At 39.6% G+C, this 17,572-nt stretch overlaps 1 protein-coding gene across 2 annotated transcripts in view; it reads left to right on the top strand.

Moving 5' to 3' along the window:
• IL13RA1 (interleukin 13 receptor subunit alpha 1) overlaps positions 1 to 14,569 on the top strand; it is a 91,759-nt gene extending 77,190 nt beyond the window's left edge. Inside the window, exons 11-12 of one of the 2 annotated variants that reach the window (XM_056125845.1) lie at positions 9,989 to 10,056; positions 11,694 to 11,737. In XM_056125845.1, coding sequence (XP_055981820.1) covers positions 9,989 to 10,015 — 27 coding nt within the window. In that variant the 3' untranslated portion in view covers positions 10,016 to 10,056; positions 11,694 to 11,737. Of the gene's footprint in view, positions 1 to 9,988; positions 10,057 to 11,693 lie in introns of both variants that reach the window. The other variant, XM_056125844.1, reaches the window with a different exon arrangement.
• Positions 14,570 to 17,572: the final 3,003 nt, after the last annotated feature.

Genomic DNA, 17,572 nt, shown 5'->3' with positions numbered 1-17,572 from the left:
TGAATAAGTTTCAATTAAAACTATCTTGCTTCACCAGAAAAACAAGCAAAAGACTCCCTCCCCCGAAAAATCCCCAAAATAAACAAACTCGTATCCCTAACTTTCAAGTTGGGGTTACTGAGGAACCAGAGAAAACCTTCTCCAGGACTAGCCCAAAGAAAGGTCACTGCAGTAACAAAATTAGAAGTCAGTGAATCTTGAAGTGACTGAGTCTCAGTCTAAGGGGGAAATTCCCCATTGCTTTTAGATGATGGATACTGGTGTGACTAACAGTGTATCTCTAAACATAAAAATATATACAAGTTTCTAAGTCAGTATTAAGGTAAAGGTAAAGGTAAAGGCCCTCCCGTTGATCGTCGATTTGCTCGAGCGGGCCCAGTAACGTCTCCATTGGAGACTTTGTTGTTACTGTGTCTGGCATATCGAATACTCTCAGTAGCTTGCCGGTCTCTCCGAGAGGGGCGGAGGAATCGACCTCGGGTCGGCCATGTTGGCCGCTTGTAAGGCGAACGCCCTACCCGCTGTGCGATCATTCTAAAACGTGAGCCATTGTTTAATTTGGGGCATCCCAGAAGGAGGCTAGTGAGGCCCCTCCCCACACCAAGGGACCCAAGCCCAGCAGCTGAAAACCTCCAGAACTTAACCGCCACCGTGCTCACGGCCACTCTCCACATGCTCAGTCTGAGTTGAGCGTCACCCATGAGTTAATCTGCAGAAAACCCAGGTATGCGGAACTTGTGACTGAAAACTCCGGGTTCAACAGAACCAAGAATGGGTGACCTCTACCCATGTGCCCCCACATTTCCAGAAACTTGGTAGTCACACCCAGAAGCCACATCTGGCTGGTGCCAGGTAATCTCATCAATGACCATGATACAGAGAGTCATTCTTCTTCTCACCAGGAAGAGAGCATAAAACAACACACCATAGCCATACCACCGGACCTTGTGCCAGACTGTTTCATAAGGGGCACCCCAGAGGAAGGCGGGTGAAGCCCCTGGAGGAAGGCGGGTGAAGCCCCTCTCTGCCCAAAGGGACCCATCCCTGACAGCCGAAAACCGCCAGAACTCAACCTCCACCATGCTTATGGCTGCTCTCCACACACTTGGGCCGAGCCTCACCCATGAGTAAAACTATCCTTGGACCATGTGCCTGCAAATCTCACCTCACACCACTAACACTCCAAGAGTAGTTCCCCACATTTGATGAGGTTTAAAGTAGAAGGAAACTAATCTTAGAAGGAAATATATTTTTACATATATGGGGCTGGAGCGATAGCACAGCGGTAGGGCGTTTGCCTTGCAGGCAGCCAATATGGCCGACCCGAGTTCAATTCCTCCACCCCTCTCGGAGAGCCCGGCAAGCTCCCGAGAGTATCTCGCCCGCATGGCAGAGCCTGGCAAGCTATGCGAGATGTATTCTATATGCCAAACACAGTAACAAGTGTCACAATGGAGACGTTACTGGGCCCACTCGAGCAAATTGATGAACAACGGGAGTACCGTGACCGTGACCGTGCACATATATATGTATATATATATGTAAAGTATATATGTGTGTATGTATATGTATATATGTATATATGTGTGTATACATATATATATGCACACAATGCTCTAAACCCTTAACAACACATTAGCAATCTCTTAGAGAAGGGCTTCATGGCTCCTGGGTGAAATACAACAACCTCCACACTCTATCCTCTAAGGAAAGATTTTTGGAACATTTTCAGCGATTTATTCGTAACAAACAATACAAAATAAATTATTTCAGTTCTGCTTTGGGGCAGAGGCTGGGGTGTGGGGTGGAAACCCAAAATATGGTGGTGGGACAGTTTATAGTGGTGGGATTTGTGCTTGAATATTAAATGTAATCAGATATTGTGAACTACTTTATAAAATAAAATTTAAAAATTTTAAAAATAAAAAGTGAGACATTGAAAAATAATAGCCATATCAAATGATACTAAGTTTGCCTTCTCTACACTGTGTTGAACTAGTTATCTTTAAAGGTGCAGTGTACATTATTTCTTCCACCCTACCATTGACCTAGAAATGTGGCTCAATGGACTGAGCACATGCTTTGCATGCAGGAGGACTGAGTTTGATTTCTAGCACCACATACGATTCCCCAGCACAACTTGGTGCTGTTCCTGAGCACAGAACTGTGCTCACTGTGAACTGTGTGTGAACTGTGTTCACTGTTAACTGTGCTCACTGTGAACTGTGTTCACTATTCCTGAGCACAGAACTGTGAGCTCCACCAGGTGTGGTCTCAACGCCAGCCTCCAAAGCTTCTTTTTTCTTACTCCTTTTTGGTATTGCACTTGGTATGATATTTAGAGGTTGCACACTTGATTGCCTGGCTCACTCAATAAGTTATCATGCTGATACACTTGGTGGTATACCCAGATGTCATATATTTTTTGTGTCCCCAAGGATTATGCCAGGCAGTGCTGGGTATGAAACTCATAGCCTCACACATGCAAAGAGGCATTCTGCTTTTGGCCACACTCCCAGGCCCCTATGCTGTTGCATAGATTTGTTTTTTCTTTAACTTTTTAATTGAATCACTGTGAGATAGATCCTTACAAAGCTGTTCATGATTGGAGTTCAGTCATACAGTATTCCAACACCCATCCCTCCATCAGTGTATATTTCCCAGCATCAGTGTCGCCAGGTTCCCTCCCATCACCCCCAACCCCCACCTCCTGTCTACCTCTATGGCAGACACTTTTCTTCTCCCCCTCTCTCTCTCTCTCACTCTCTCTGCTTTTTGGCTGTGTGGTTTGCAATATTCATACTGAAAGGTTATCAAGAAAATCCCTTTACCTACCTTTAGCCCTCAGATTTTGTCCAATGTGATCACCCCCAGCTATTATTGTCATACTGGTCTCTATTCTATCTTTCCTACCCCTCAACCCCATATACATTTGGGGGTTTTTTGGTCGTGAGAGCCACACTAAGTGATGCTCAGGGATTATTTCTAACTCTGCACTCAGGCATCATTCCTGGTGGCTTCAGAGATCTGACCATATGGAGTGCCGAGGATTGAACCACATTCAGGGAATGCATTGTGCCTACTGTACTATCACTCTGGCCCCTGCATTGATTTGTATTTTTTTGAGGGGTGGTGGTTTGGGGTCACACCCAAAGATGCTCAGAGCTTACTCCTGGTGGTGCTTGGGGGGAACCTATACAGTGCTGGGGATCAAACTGAGATTGCTGAACACTGTACTGGTTTGTAAAGCATGAGAATAGGTGGTTCACATGATGTGACTCCCTGTGGTGAGTGTTAGAATGTGATCTGAAGACAATAGGGCTAGTAAAGGGGCTGGGGCCTTGTATATGAAAGGTTTGTTATTTTGCAAGATGCTAACAGGCTTGAGGCCCTCTTTACTTCTGGAGAATTCACTGAAGAAACTCGCTTAAATTGAGACTTGATGTTCCATGCTGTTTCAAAATTTGTTTATTGCTTGAAAATAGAAAAGCATGCAGAACACACTGTTTCTCAAATTAGGTGACTAACAACGCAAAGCAAGTTGAGCTGGCCTCTTCTTATTTTTTCATCTTTGATTTTTTTTTTTTACCATTGGTCATCATTCTGTGGTTGATTACCTTTGATAAAAATTGGCAGTGTTTGAATTGAATTATGGATTGGTAATTTTGTGGGCATCTAATTTTACATACTTTGTTCCTTTTTTCTTATATGGAAATATTTATAGGAGGCTCAGAGAAAGGCCAGGATGCTGATGGATAGTGAAGATAAGAATTATCTATGTTTTAAGAGTGAAAAAGGCTATTTCTCCAATTAATATATTCCTGGAAGCTGTTTCTGCTGCAGTGTCTACTGTGTTAAAACAGATTGATTTTCTTTCTGTCCATCACAGCTTGGCATTGAGTCTGAGATCAGAAGCCAATGAAAGTGTAATTTTCATGGTGCATTTAAAAATTAAGATAGCTTTCTTTGAAACATACCATATATATATATATATATATTAGAGAAGTGAGAAATATACATAACCGAAAGAGAAACAGAAAATCACTATAACCTGACAACCCACATATCACTAACATTGTTATCTGAAGAGTGGAGAAAAATGCAAACACTTTTTTATTGATAAATGGAATGCTAACAAAAATATATTCTTCATACTTAATGGACTTTTTTCTGTATGTCAGACATTTTTCTAAGCTTTTCCCTCTTTAGTTTGTCCCTATATTTTGGGAGAAGAAGGAAAGAAATAGAGAAATAAAGAATAAGATGAGAAAGTGAAATAATGAGGGAACAGGGGACAGAGGGTCTAGATTATATCAGTAATGCAGGAGAGTAGTATAGCTGTATATTCAAAGCACAGACTTAACAACACTGAAAACGTGAGACCTAAACTACAAACACCAAATTTTGAAATGTGCGTGTCAAGGTAGCAGGTGGGAGGTGGGGGTGGGAATATGGGGAACACTGGTGGAAGGAAGTTGACACTGGTGGTTTGATTGATGTTGAAATATTACATGCCTAAATGTGACTGTCAGTAATTTTGTTAATCACACTTCTCTAATAAAAAACTTTTTAAAAGCTCAGCTATCAACTCTCAATAACTGATACACTGGTGATGGCTGTAGTGTTAAAATTATGCACAGTGAAACCATCATTAATAGTATTATAAATCACATTAACAGTATTATAAATCACAGCACCTCCATCAATAAAAAAATAGAAATAAATAAAAATTAAAAGGCTATTTAAAGAGAAAACATTTAGTTTTTTTAATTCTTAGGAAAGATACCTAGGAGTAGAATTTCTGAATTGTATGGTAGTTGTATCTTTATCATAGAAATTTAATATTGTTTTAATAAATTCTTCCTATTTGTTTTTATTTAAAATAAATGAATAAATTATTGTGAAACTAAAAGCATTTCTGAAATTTTGACAAATTATAAAATAATTTTTGTTATTACTGAAAATAAGTTTTTCCATATTTTTGCCACATTTATTCTCCATGTTTAAGTTCTCCATGGAAAAACTTATTTTTCCATATTTTGCCACATTTATTCTTCATGTTTATTTTAATCATATTTGTTTATATTTAATCAGCAGTTCTCAGAGACCACTCCATGCTCAGTGTTCAGGGGTCACTCCTAGCTGTACTTGTGACCATGTGGTATCAGGGATTGAACAAAGAGCTTTTCCATGCAAAGAATGAGTTACTGTCCCTTAATCTGTTTATCCAGCTCCTTAATTTTTTGAAAAAAACTTTTATTTTATTTTTGTTATTGTTGCAGGGCTGAAGAGTCACACTTATTGCAGCGTTGAGAATCACATATGCATTTATTGGTGTGGAGTGATGCCAGGGATGAAATCCAGGGTTTCACACATACGTGTCATGTACCTTACCAATGAGCCATATCTCCCAATTTATACATATATATGATTATATGAATTTATAATAACTTTTAATAATATACATACATACATATATTTTGCTTTTTGGGTCACACCCGGTGATACACAGGGGTTACTCCTGGCTCTTGCACCCAGGAACTACTCCTGGCAGTGCTCGGGGGACCATATGGGATGCTGGGAATTGAACCCAGGTTGGCTGCATGCAAGGCAAATGCCCTACATGCCATGCTATCACTCCAGACCCCCAATTCGTATATTTTGGGGGCCCTCCAAGCAGTACTAAGGGAGTCAGGTGACCATTCCCAGTAATTCCCAATGTAGAGATAAGGAGCTGCTTGGTCCCTGTGGTATGAGGGAACTCCAGGAGCACATTGGCTGTGCTTGGAGGCCTCCCAGTGCCATACCCAGAAATGCTCAAGGGTCTACAAAACTCCAAGTGACAGTGCTTGGAGGACCATGTAATGCCAGTGATTAAATCAGGGTTGGCTGCATATAACTTCAGTACCACCCTAGCTCCTGTACTGTCTCCCCCTTCCCCTAGTTCTCAGCCAGAATTCCATGTGGGTTTTTTAATTTTATGCTCAGCACTAGACTTTTACATCGATGTCTTTGCAGTCAAATTGGTGGTTTAAAGCTCTAAAATTTGTCCCAGAAAAAAGAGTAATGGGACCAACATTTATCCAATTTACACATGGATGTGGATTGCTGCATTAACAATTAACAAGGTCTGGATGTAAAATCTGAGACAAATGTTCTTGCTTTGGGTGTCTTTATGTCACCATTTTCTCCTGGTCTAAAATGCTGTCAAAGTCAGCCAGCAGTGTAATTTTCTTTCTGTATTGAAGCACTTGATATTTTTGGTATGGATGTCGCAAAGTCTTTTGTGTTCATTTCATTCATTTCAGCAGAATGTCTTGGTATGGAGGTTGCCAGGTGTGTGTTGTGTCCTTTAGCATGCAGTTTCATATTTTTTTAAATTTCTGTAAAATTTCTTGCCTTATAGACTTTATTCCCTTGTTCTCCTTGCCTTTACCTGACGTTTGCAAATTCTTTTAGAATAAATTTCTTCCAGCTTCATTATTTGAAGATTAATGAAGATCCTCCCTTTCATCTTCTGTTTCTCTAAAAATATATCTGGTGTTTTGTGTTTTGTGGGACTTCCTTACTCAGGAGGTTGCAGAAGCAGCAGTTGGCAAGCTAAGCAGGAGGTTTAGTGCAGCGTCCTGTGGATGCAATTTGGCCAGTGCCAGGGTTTAAACTAGGGTCAGCTACGTACTACATAAGCGCCTTATCCCCTGTATTATATTTCCAGTCCCATAATTTGTGTGTCTATTTGCCTGTTGTCCCCGTATCTTAGACGTAATTTCTAAAATGATAATTTTATTTATATTTTTCCTGAGTCATTTCTGAAATATACTGAATCAAAACTATATTCTCCTTCCTCTCATGTACATTTTTCCATATTGTACAGCATTGTAATTGAACTCAAGATGACAATTTTAAATAACTTTCGTCTGTTTTGAGGACACCTCTTTATGGCTTTAATTCTGTGAAGATATTATTTTGGTACTTGCTGGTACATGGGATTAGTTTCTCTGAGGTTTTGTTTTTAGTTTAATTTATTTATATTTGCTTGGGGACACAGCCAGTATTGCTCAAAGACTACTCCTGAATCAATGTTCAGCGATCACTCTCATCTATACTAGGAGGAACAAGTGTTGCTGGACATAGAACCTGGCCTGCAAAGCTTGTACACAGTCTGATATAACTTATAACTTATAACTTATGTCTGCAGCTTGTCAGGAGTTTCAAATGAAGGTTTGATGTAGCCTGGGTTCCTCTCTCCTAATTTCCTGGTTACAGAGTTTGATTTGCAATTATTTTTAGAATTTTCAAAATTAGGGTAAATTCCTTTTTGAAATCACCTGGCTCTATTTATGTAGCTACCACGACTAATTGTATTTGGATTTCTGCTAGTTTTGTCTTGCTTGTGCCCTGGCCGGTGTGGAGTCTGTCAATTCCCACCACTTGGTCCTCATAGAGCAACAATGCCCTGGAAGGAAGCTTTGGTTTTAGAGGATTTCTTATTTTGGTGGTGATGGAGGGATATCTCTCAGCAATAGGGTCTGAGGAGGCCATGTGGTACACCAGGCAGGAATCGCACTAAGGGTCATTGATATGCAGAGATCTAGCCCTTTGTGTTCTTTCCCTGTCCCCTGAAAGAGGCTTTGAATGTTTAGAGTTCCTGGGGCCAGATGGTTCCTAGGCAGTTCTGTGGAGCTTTTGCCTTTAGTTAGCTTTGGAGGTACAATCTCCTGCCAGTTTCAGTTGTTCATAAATAGCTAGCTGAAGATTATATGAATTTATAATAACTTTTTAATAATGAGAAAAACTGTTGTGGGGTCCATATCTGGCAATGATCAAGGGGCCATATGTTGCTGGGATTGGGACCAAGGGCTGCACACATGCAAGGCATGTATGTGCTTTATCACTTGAGTCAATACAACTCCCCTGAGTGAATTATTACAGACTTTTCAGAAATATGAGATTCACCCACTAAATTCCTCTCCATAAAGTGCCTTAGCTGATACCATTGCACTCTTGTTGCAATCTCTGTTTGTTGCCATCCATTCATATTCTGGGGTTCATTGGGAAATCATTTGCATATGGGTTTCATAAAGACGAACTTTGTGCACTTAAAAGTTTTTATTAAAGTGATTATTAACTTTTTCTATTTGAAAAATGGTTGCAGTTTTAAATTCTTTGTTTTATTTGAAACGCTGTGATTTACAGTACTGTTCATGAGAGGATTTTGTGCATTCTGTGTTCCAGCGCTACAGGTTCTACCAGTGTCTGCTTCCCTCCACCATTGTTTCAGAGTCTCCTCATGTCCACCCTCCATCCCCTGTCCTTAGTAAGCTCAGTTGTGTAAACCAATTATCTGGTTCTGTTGTCTTTCACTATTTGTTATTGCTTTACTATGTTTCTTACAAAGCTGTTAATAACTGAGTTTTGAGGACATTCACTCCTCAAACCCCACCACCAGCATAAGTGTCCAATGACCCAAGGTTCCTTCCCTCTCACTACTTTATCTCCTTTGGATAGCATGTATGTGTACTTTTTCTTAGAATTCCTACTAAAATTTCCTACTTTCTTATTGTAGCATTTGGGTAGATTAAAAAAAAATATGTATTTCCATCCCTAACTTTCTCCCAACCGCTTCCGGGAGCTGGGTTTTATAGTCTGCGTCTTGGCCATTGATGGGACTAACCTGGCGCTGGCGGCAGCTGGTGGGTGTGACGCCTACCTACTGGAAGATGGGGGGTCTGGTTGGAGAAGGCCCAGTCCCAGTCCGAGTAGCCTTGGAGACCTCAGCCCCGGGACCCACATGCCTGGGTTCCTCTGCCAGTTCTTTCATGCATGAGGCCCGTCCGGATGTGTGGAGAGTGGTCCCAGCATGACCGTGGCTGGCTCCGGAGGTCCTCAGCTGCTGGGGCTCTGCTCGGGGTGGGGGTGGGGGAGAAACTCAACCCTCCCCCCTCCAAGGGACCCCGGTGAGGACAGCCAGGCACAGGGGCAGGAGACTCTGAAATAAGAAATAAGTTTGGTAGATTTCTGTACAATAAAATTTCTTCTTTCCAAGTATACAGTTAGAAGCGTTTCAGCAACCTACGTAGTTTTATACTCACCTCTTTATCCGAGAGAAAGAACATTTGCCTCATGGCCCCCAGCTCAAATTTTCATGGGCCTGTTTGCAGATAGTCTCCTGCACTGACCCTACACCTTTACAACAAGTAATTTGTTTTATACCCGAAAAGTGTTATTACCTTCACTAGAAGATTATATGAATGGGACCTTACAATACATAGAATTTTTAGTCCAGCATCTTTCATTCAGAATAATATGTTTAATTGGTGTGTATCTTTGGGGTCGTAGAGATAGTAAGTACAGTGGGTCAGGCAGTTGACCAAAATTTGATCGCCAGTACCACATGTGGACCCTTAGGCTCCATTAGGAATAATCCTTGAGCACAGAGACAGGAGTAATTCCAGAGTACAACGGGGTATGCCTCCCCTAACAAAAGTTATCCATTTGTTACACATAACAGTAATTCATTTATTTTTATTGATGTACAGTATTCCATGATATGGATGATACTCCATGGGTTATTTAACAATTCATTTGTTTACATGCATTACATTTGTCTTTAGATAGATTTATGCCTTAATGAGTAAAGCTACATAAACATTCATGTAGAGGACTTTCTGAGACGTATGTTTTCATTCCTTTTGGGTAAATACCTGTGAGTAGGATTTCTGTGTCATCTATAAGTGTTTGTTTTATTCAATAAGAAACTCTAAGACCGCTTTCCGTAGTGGGTGTGCTATTTTATGTTTCCACCAATAACATATAAATGATTGGACTACTTTGCATTCTTATCAATACTTGGAATTTCCGGTATATACTTTTAATTTCTGGAAGTTATCAGGGTAAATAATTTATTTAAATAATTTGGGGACTGGAGAGATAGGACAGTGGGTAAGGTACTTGCCTTGCATGCAACTGACCCAGTTTCCATTCCCAGCGGAGCATGTGTACCCATGAGTTGTGATTCCTTGAGCAGAGTCAAGAGTAAGCCCTGAGCACAACCAGGTATGGCCCGCAAACAAAAATCTGATCTCTAAGGTTGGATCCTCAGGGCTTGGAAGATGTCTTAAAGATCTGCTTAATGCATGCAGAGGCCCACATGCAGAGTCTCTAGGCTCAGTTCCTAGTACTGCTTCTTCCCAGGCACTTCCAAGATGTATATGGTGACCCCAAGCACTGCAGAACCCAAGAAGCAACAAGTCCTGTATTGCCAAGAGTGGCTTGAAGCCCACTCAGGACGTCTTAGGAGAATGCCCCACACCCCATCCCCCAAAGAAGATGAGATGCTCAGTCCAACTCCAAGGCAACAGAATAATCATTGTTTTTTTTTTTATTTTGTTTTGGGGCCATACCTGGTAGTGCTCCTGGCTCAGAAATCACTCCTGGCAGGCTCAGGGGATCACATGGAGTGCTGGGGATTGAACCCTGGTCAGCTGCATGCAAGGCAAAAGTCCTTTCCGTTATACAATTGCTCTGGCCCTGAACAGTCATTGTTGATAGTTTCTGTCTTTTTTATCTCTTTCATTGTGCGTTTAGGGCCACCAAACTTAAGGAGTTTAGAAATGATATAGTCTAGGGGTTAGAAATCTGCTTCTACAAAGGACCAATTTGTTACTATTTTTGACTTAGTGAGCTATTTGCTCTCTGCCGTAACAATTCAGCTCTGCTATGATTGCAAGAAAATAGCCCCAAACAATACAGAAAAAGTAGGTGTGGCTCTATGCCAATAAACTTTAGTTACAAAAACAGGTGTCATGCTGAATTTGGCCCTTAAACAATATTAGGCTGACCTTTGATTTAGTCTAACAGTTGCAATTTATGGATGAAGGGCCTGAGCTTGTTTTACCCTTTCTTTCTGTTTTTAAGTGGAATAGGGAAGAATTAGGGTTTGGGTTTTATCTTCAGAAACAAACAAATTCTGTTCAGAAGGAGCTTGCCATATGCATAATTCACCATTTCCACAAATAATATTGTATGAAACTATTATTAATAAGCTTTTCAAAAGTATTAGCTGCATGGAGACTTTGGGAGATATTTTATATATTGCTATTCTCCTAGATACTAGTTTAGTTTTGAGCTTGTTATATCTCAACAGTGATCAAATCTAAGTGGTAATAAAATAAATTGGTTCTATAACCAATTAAAGGAAAACAAGCTATTCTCATAGACATCTTTAATAGACTTTGATTCCAGTTTTAGGAATGTTTTAACTTATTTCTCTCAGGTATTTAAACATTGTGTAACAATCGTGTGCTTCCTCTCACCCCTACAGTGTTAATTCCTGATTGTTTTGTTTCAGTAAATGTTTAGTTATGTGAAGAGTTTTAGATAAAAAAATAACAGGAACAGGACTTGAGAAATAGAGTAGTGGGTAGGGCAATTTCCTTGCATGGATTGACATAGATTCAGTCCCCAGCACCCCAGAAGTTCTCCTGAGCAACACCAGGAGTGAATCCTGAGTGCAGAGGAAAGTGTAATCCTTAGCAACCCCGAATGTGACCTAAAAAAATAAACAAATAAGTAATAGGAACGCAGGTACTTATTGTTCCCCGCAAGCAATCTAAAAATAAGCACTGGTCATGACTACTCCAAGAATTTGTTTAGAAAAGTCATCATCATGTTTGTTTTTTCCTTCTTTCCAGCACTGGAAGAGATATGACATCTATGAGAAGCAAACGAAAGAAGAAACTGACGTAGTAGTGCTGATAGAAAACCTGAAGAAAGCCTCTCAGTGATGGGAATAATTTATTTGAACATTCAAATGTGACCTTGTGAAGAATTATCCCATTCTTCATTTGTTATTGGGAACTTGGGAAATGGGAATGGAAACTACTGGACCTTTTCAAAACAGGCAGCTCTTAAGAGTCACAGGTTTCTTTATGTTGAATGGGAAGGTCCCTTTGTAGGAGAGAGTGGTGCCATTCTTGTTGAATCAGAAAAGCAGACATTCTTTGCAAGGACATCAAACTAGGTAACAGAAAAAAATGAGGGTGCAGTAAAATTAATCTCATTAGAGTTGTGATAACTTCCTTTGTGCATTATGCTTTCTTTGTATTCTTTGTGTCAAACAATACCAACAAAAATGTATTTGTGGAGGAACTGATTTTGGGTGCAAAGGCTAATGCCAGACTTGAATCACAGAGAATTTCTAGAAAACAAAAGAGTGACCATATATCTTATCTGTTGCGTGGGATCCTACTGAGTAGTGTTTGCGGCTATTAAAAAAAACTTGTAATAGTTCAGAATCATCATGCACATCAGCAACAATTTTACTGCTTTAAAAGGCCCAAGCCTTAGTGCTAGCTCCCATTGTGTTAACTACAGAAAAGGAGGGGCAACGTTACCAAATAAGAGCTTGCAAACCCAAGGGAGACTTTGAAGGACAGTGGTGGCAAAATGAATTATTGGGTATTGATTTTGAATCATGTGGTCTCTTCAACCGATTTTTTCCCTTCACCACTGCTACTCAAATCATGTGCTAAGTATCCAGATTGTGATAGGCCCCCCGGTATGAGGTAGGTATTTAATTGGAACTCCTGAATTCTTATATAAACGTCACCAGTCATTTTTTCATCTTTTCCTCCTCAATTCCTACACTAATTATCCCCACACTCTATTTACTGTAGTCTTTCATCATTTAGAATTTGAATAGGAAACTGCTTAGAATACCTAGAAGAGCAGGGACTCACATGCACTTCAATAAAGAGCAAGGAGGCTGAGATCCCATATCTAGTGCTTGAATATTTTGTCTCTTCTGTTGAATCTGCATTTACTTGAACATTTAAGCATTCAGATTTCTCCCTGACTTTTCTAAACAGGAATTATTAGCTTCAGTTACAAGTTTTCTATGCTTAAAAATGTGCTTTTTCTCTCTCTTTATAGCCCGAGCTTAGAATTTTTCTCATTTCCTTACTCTATCAGTGGGAACACGTAGTTTTTCTGTCTTTCATTGATAGCTGACATTTAAAGCATCATAGTTGGTTTCATTTCTCCCTTTTAACCTATATGAGGTTTCATTTTTTTTAATTGTCATCTTTTTAAAAAATTTTTATTAGTGAAACACCGTGAGATACAGTTGTAGACTTACAAATTTTTGTGCTTGGGTTTCAGTTATACAATGATCCAGTACCCATCCCTCCACCAGTGCCCATTCTCCATCATTTACATTTTTAAAAAATTTTTGTTAGTGAAACACCACGAGGTACAGTTGTAGATTTACAAATTTTTGTGCTTGGATTTCAGTTGTACAATGATCAAATACCCATCCCTCCACCAGTGCCCATTTTCCACCACCACGGGTCCCAGTATCCCCCCTTTTTCTTCATGTCCATATATATATGTACCCTCTACCCTCGTACTTCCTCTAAATTTAAAGAAGTATGGAAATGATAATTCCCTCCTAGTTTTCTTTTTTCCCCTCATACATATACTCAGATTACCCATAGGAACTTAAGGACTTTCTATACAAGTTCTCCAAACACTCACCCATTAATATTGATATAATGATGCTGCATGCAATTCTTTCTTAGTGGAAGGGAGATCAGAGATATCTGTTCACCTCATATTTAGGGAAAAAGTGGTAACCTTCTTGCACCACAGTGGAGGACCACCAGACCTGGGCTTTCCTGAGGAAATTAGGGGTGGGAAACTTAGAGGAGTTTAAGTTAAGAAAACTTATGGAAACTTAGATGGGAATCCTAGATGTAGGACAATCATAGATAATAAATTTTTCCTATCATTATTTTTGAGTCAGACAGGGGCTGGAAGATAAGCATAGTGGATGATCTGCTTTATTCTACTGTTCTCTAGATAGACTGGTTTCCCATGTAGGCATGAGTTTGCTTCCTAGCCAGGCGTTTCTAATTCTGGGAAATGAAACACCTAAATGCCCCATATTAACCAATTTTATGGTTATCCAATGTATATTTAGCACTTGATGGTGCTCTGTGCTCAAAAGACCTCCCTGGCATCAATCTCGGTGCTGTGCTCAGAAGTGACACCTGGCAGTGCTCACAGCACCATAGGTACTACAAGGGATAGAATCAGGCCTGGCTGCAGCAAGCAAGGAAAGTGCCTTAGCCCCTATAATATCTCTACTATCTCTCTAGCTCTTGCATCTTCATCTCTTAGTAATAAAATTGTTGAGGGAAAATGGGTCATTGAATCATAGGAGTTCCTCTGTCTGTTTTATAATTGTTGGAAAGAGATTCACAAGTCTTGGGAGATAGTGAACATTTTAATATATCAGTGAAATACCACTCCATTTGTAGGAAATTGGTAGGTTCATTTACTACTTTATATCTAACTTGGTATAGATTTTTCCCTCTGGATAACTCAGTAAACCCACTGTCAAGATGGCCATGCTTATTTATCATTCAGAGACTCATGGGGGGCATGGAAGGGATATGTGAAACAATGTTAAAAAAAATTTTGGTAATGTTTTCAACTAGGGATCATTTTGTTTAACCTCTTATAGGAAAGCTTGAGTAAATAAATATGAATTGTCTTTTATATGTCACCCAAATGTTTTCCTTTGGTCTTTTTTTCAGTGCACAATATTATGAGGCATGGGTGTCAGGAAAATTTGTATTTAAAAGAATAAATGTTGAAAAAATATTCCAGGATAGCAAATTTATCTTGTTATTAATCATAAAATTACTGGATATGATTCATAAACCTGTTTTCTTATCAGGACATGTAGACAGATTAGTTTAATTTCAGCACAACTTTTGTCTACAGCACTTAAAGGAATATAAACTTTTGCTAAATTCTAGTGGTAATAATAAACAGAAAGGGACTTTCTAATATTAAGCTTAGTTTAGAGTGTAATAGTTAGGAAAGCTGTCATGGCATACATTTGGTGAGACATTTAATCATATTCACAGATTAGATTAGAAATTAAGATAATTTTCAATAGCCATCCTTTTAAGAGATGGTTTTGTGGTTTCTTACTTTCTGTAAATGAAACAAAATTCCTTCAATGTCATGAGGATTGTTTATCTTTTGGGGGAGGAGGGTTGGGTCACATCTGCAGGTGCTCAGGGGTTACAGTGGTTCTGTGCTAAAGGTGTGGTGCTCAAGGTAGACTATATGTGGTGCTGGGATTGAACCAGGGTCGACTACATGCACAGTAAGTACCTTAACCACTGTGTTATCACTCTGGCCCTGTTTCTTATTTTTGTTTCACTCCAGATTATGTTTGGGAATTATCATATTTACTGAACCCAAACGCAAAGGTGGTGCTTATCATGGTCAGCTTACTTTTTTAACTATCATTAATGATCCACAAAGATTCTGGTAATCCATATCCAGGTTGGTATACATTTATTTTCGTTTTCAATAAGAAACCTTGTACTGGAGAAAGATATCTTACAATGGTAGAGTGCTTCCCATGCATGCAACCAGCTCTGGTCCAATCCCTGACACTTCATACTATCCCTTAGACCACTCCAGGAGTTATCTCTGAGCACAGAGCCAGGAGTAAGGGGTTTTGGCATTTAACTGTATTTCCTAATTGTCATACTTTCAGTTTACCACTGTAGCACTGTAGCACTGTCCTCCCATTGTTCATCAATTTTGCTTGAGTGGGCGCTGGTAAAGTCTCCATTGTGAGATTTGTTACTGTTTTTGGCATATCGAATATGTCATGAGTAGCTTGCCAGGCTTTGCCATGCGGGTATAATAACCTCGGTAGCTTGCTGGGCTCTCCAAGAGGGGCGGAGTAATCGAACCCTGGTCGGCCGTGTGGAAGGCAAATGCCCTACCCGCTATGCTAGCAACTGGAAAATATTTTACTGCTTGTTTTCCACATTTATTAGATAGATTCTTATGCGAAGAGAAAATTCATCATTATTGAGGCATATTTATGCAAATTTATGTGCATTATGTCACTAAGTCCCATGTGAGTTCTCTCAGAGATTCGCATTATTATTTTTCACTTTACATATGAATATAGAGACATATGATTGACACTTTTGCAAGATCGCACAGCTAATAAGTGACTGAGACAGAATTGTGACTGAGGTCAGTCTGACTTTCAAACCTGTGATTTATTCGTTTTAAAGAGGAAAAGAAGAAATGGCTTGTTTCAAATTATTGCCAAATTGCTTCTCTTTGTTTTGTTTAGGGGGGCCATACTAAACAGTGCTCAAGGATTGCTTCTAGTGGTGCTTGTAAGACTGTATGTGCTAAGAATTGAACTCAGGCTTCTTTCATACAAAGCATATGCTCAGCCTGTTAAGACATCTCTTCAGTACTAAAAGATTTGGAACTTAAATAATTTTGTTGCAAAGTGAGTTTTATTTTTTTTGACATATTTGGGCTAAGGATAATGCCCATACCCACCTGTTCTCAGGATTAACTCCTGTATCAATGCTTAGTGATCATCCCTAGTAGGGGTATGGGAACCATATGTGGTGCTGGGAATCGAATCCAGTTTTACTGCATTCAGGGCACATGCCTTACCAGCAGTATTATCTCCCTAGACCAGCAAAATAAGTTTTTTACAGTGTGTATGTTTAGGTACATATATTTGGTGGAATATAAATAAAAGGTAGCTCTTCATCTTTCATTTTATTACATTTATGGAATAATTTCTAAGCCTAAATAGTACAGAAATATCTCTGACTAGAAGCACATGAGGAAAATTCCAAGCACAGAAAGGAGTGGGGATGAGACCCAGTGGCTAAACCCTGTATTTGATTCATGGAACAAAAAAATATTAGCCAAAGGACAGAAAGACTCAAAGGTGTTTCTGGTGTGAGGAGAGAAGAGGCCTTGTAGAAAGTGCTAGAAGGTAATAAATATTGTACTGCCCCAACAACTTGAGTGATTCTGGAAGTTCCTTCCCCAAGGTTTCCAGGGAAAAGTCTGGGCCAGCTAATCATAAAATGTTGTGAGACACGAGCAGAGAATGTTTTCCAAAAGTGTGGTTTAATAAATTTTTGTTGTTTCAAACAAATTTTAATGTTTTAAATTTTCTTTTGGTGTGTAACTTTACTTTTGAATTAATATCATAATACATCTTGCCATTTAAAAAAATTTTATTGAATCACCTTGAGATAGTTACAAGCTTTCATGTTTGGGTTACAATCACACAATTATCAAACACCCATCCCTCCACCAGTGCACATTCTCCACCACCAATATCCCCGGTATACCCCCCCTTCCTCACCCTCCCCCTGCCTCCATGGCAGACATGATTCCCCATAATCTCTCTCTATTTTGGCCATTATATTTTGCATTAGACACTGAGAAGTTATCATGTTTGGTCCTTTATCTACTTTCTGCACACATCTCCCATCCCGGCCAATTCCTCCAGCCATCTTTTTCTTAGTGATCCCTTCTCTATTCCAGCTGCCTTATCCCTTTTGGTCATGAGGCAGACTTCCAGATATTATGCAATCTATCTGTCCCGTGTATCTACTATCCTTAGGTGTCAGCCTCATGTTGTTTATACTCCACAAATGAGTGCAGTCCTTCTAATGTCTGTCCCTCTCTCTCTGACTCATTTCACTTAGCA

The sequence above is a fragment of the Sorex fumeus genome, unplaced genomic scaffold (genome assembly GCF_029834395.1).
Source record: "Sorex fumeus unplaced genomic scaffold, SorFum_2.1 ptg000058l, whole genome shotgun sequence".
NCBI classification, from domain to species: Eukaryota; Metazoa; Chordata; class Mammalia; order Eulipotyphla; family Soricidae; genus Sorex; species Sorex fumeus.
Note: the sequence above shows the minus strand (reverse complement) of the source record. Positions and strands in the feature narration are given on the sequence as shown.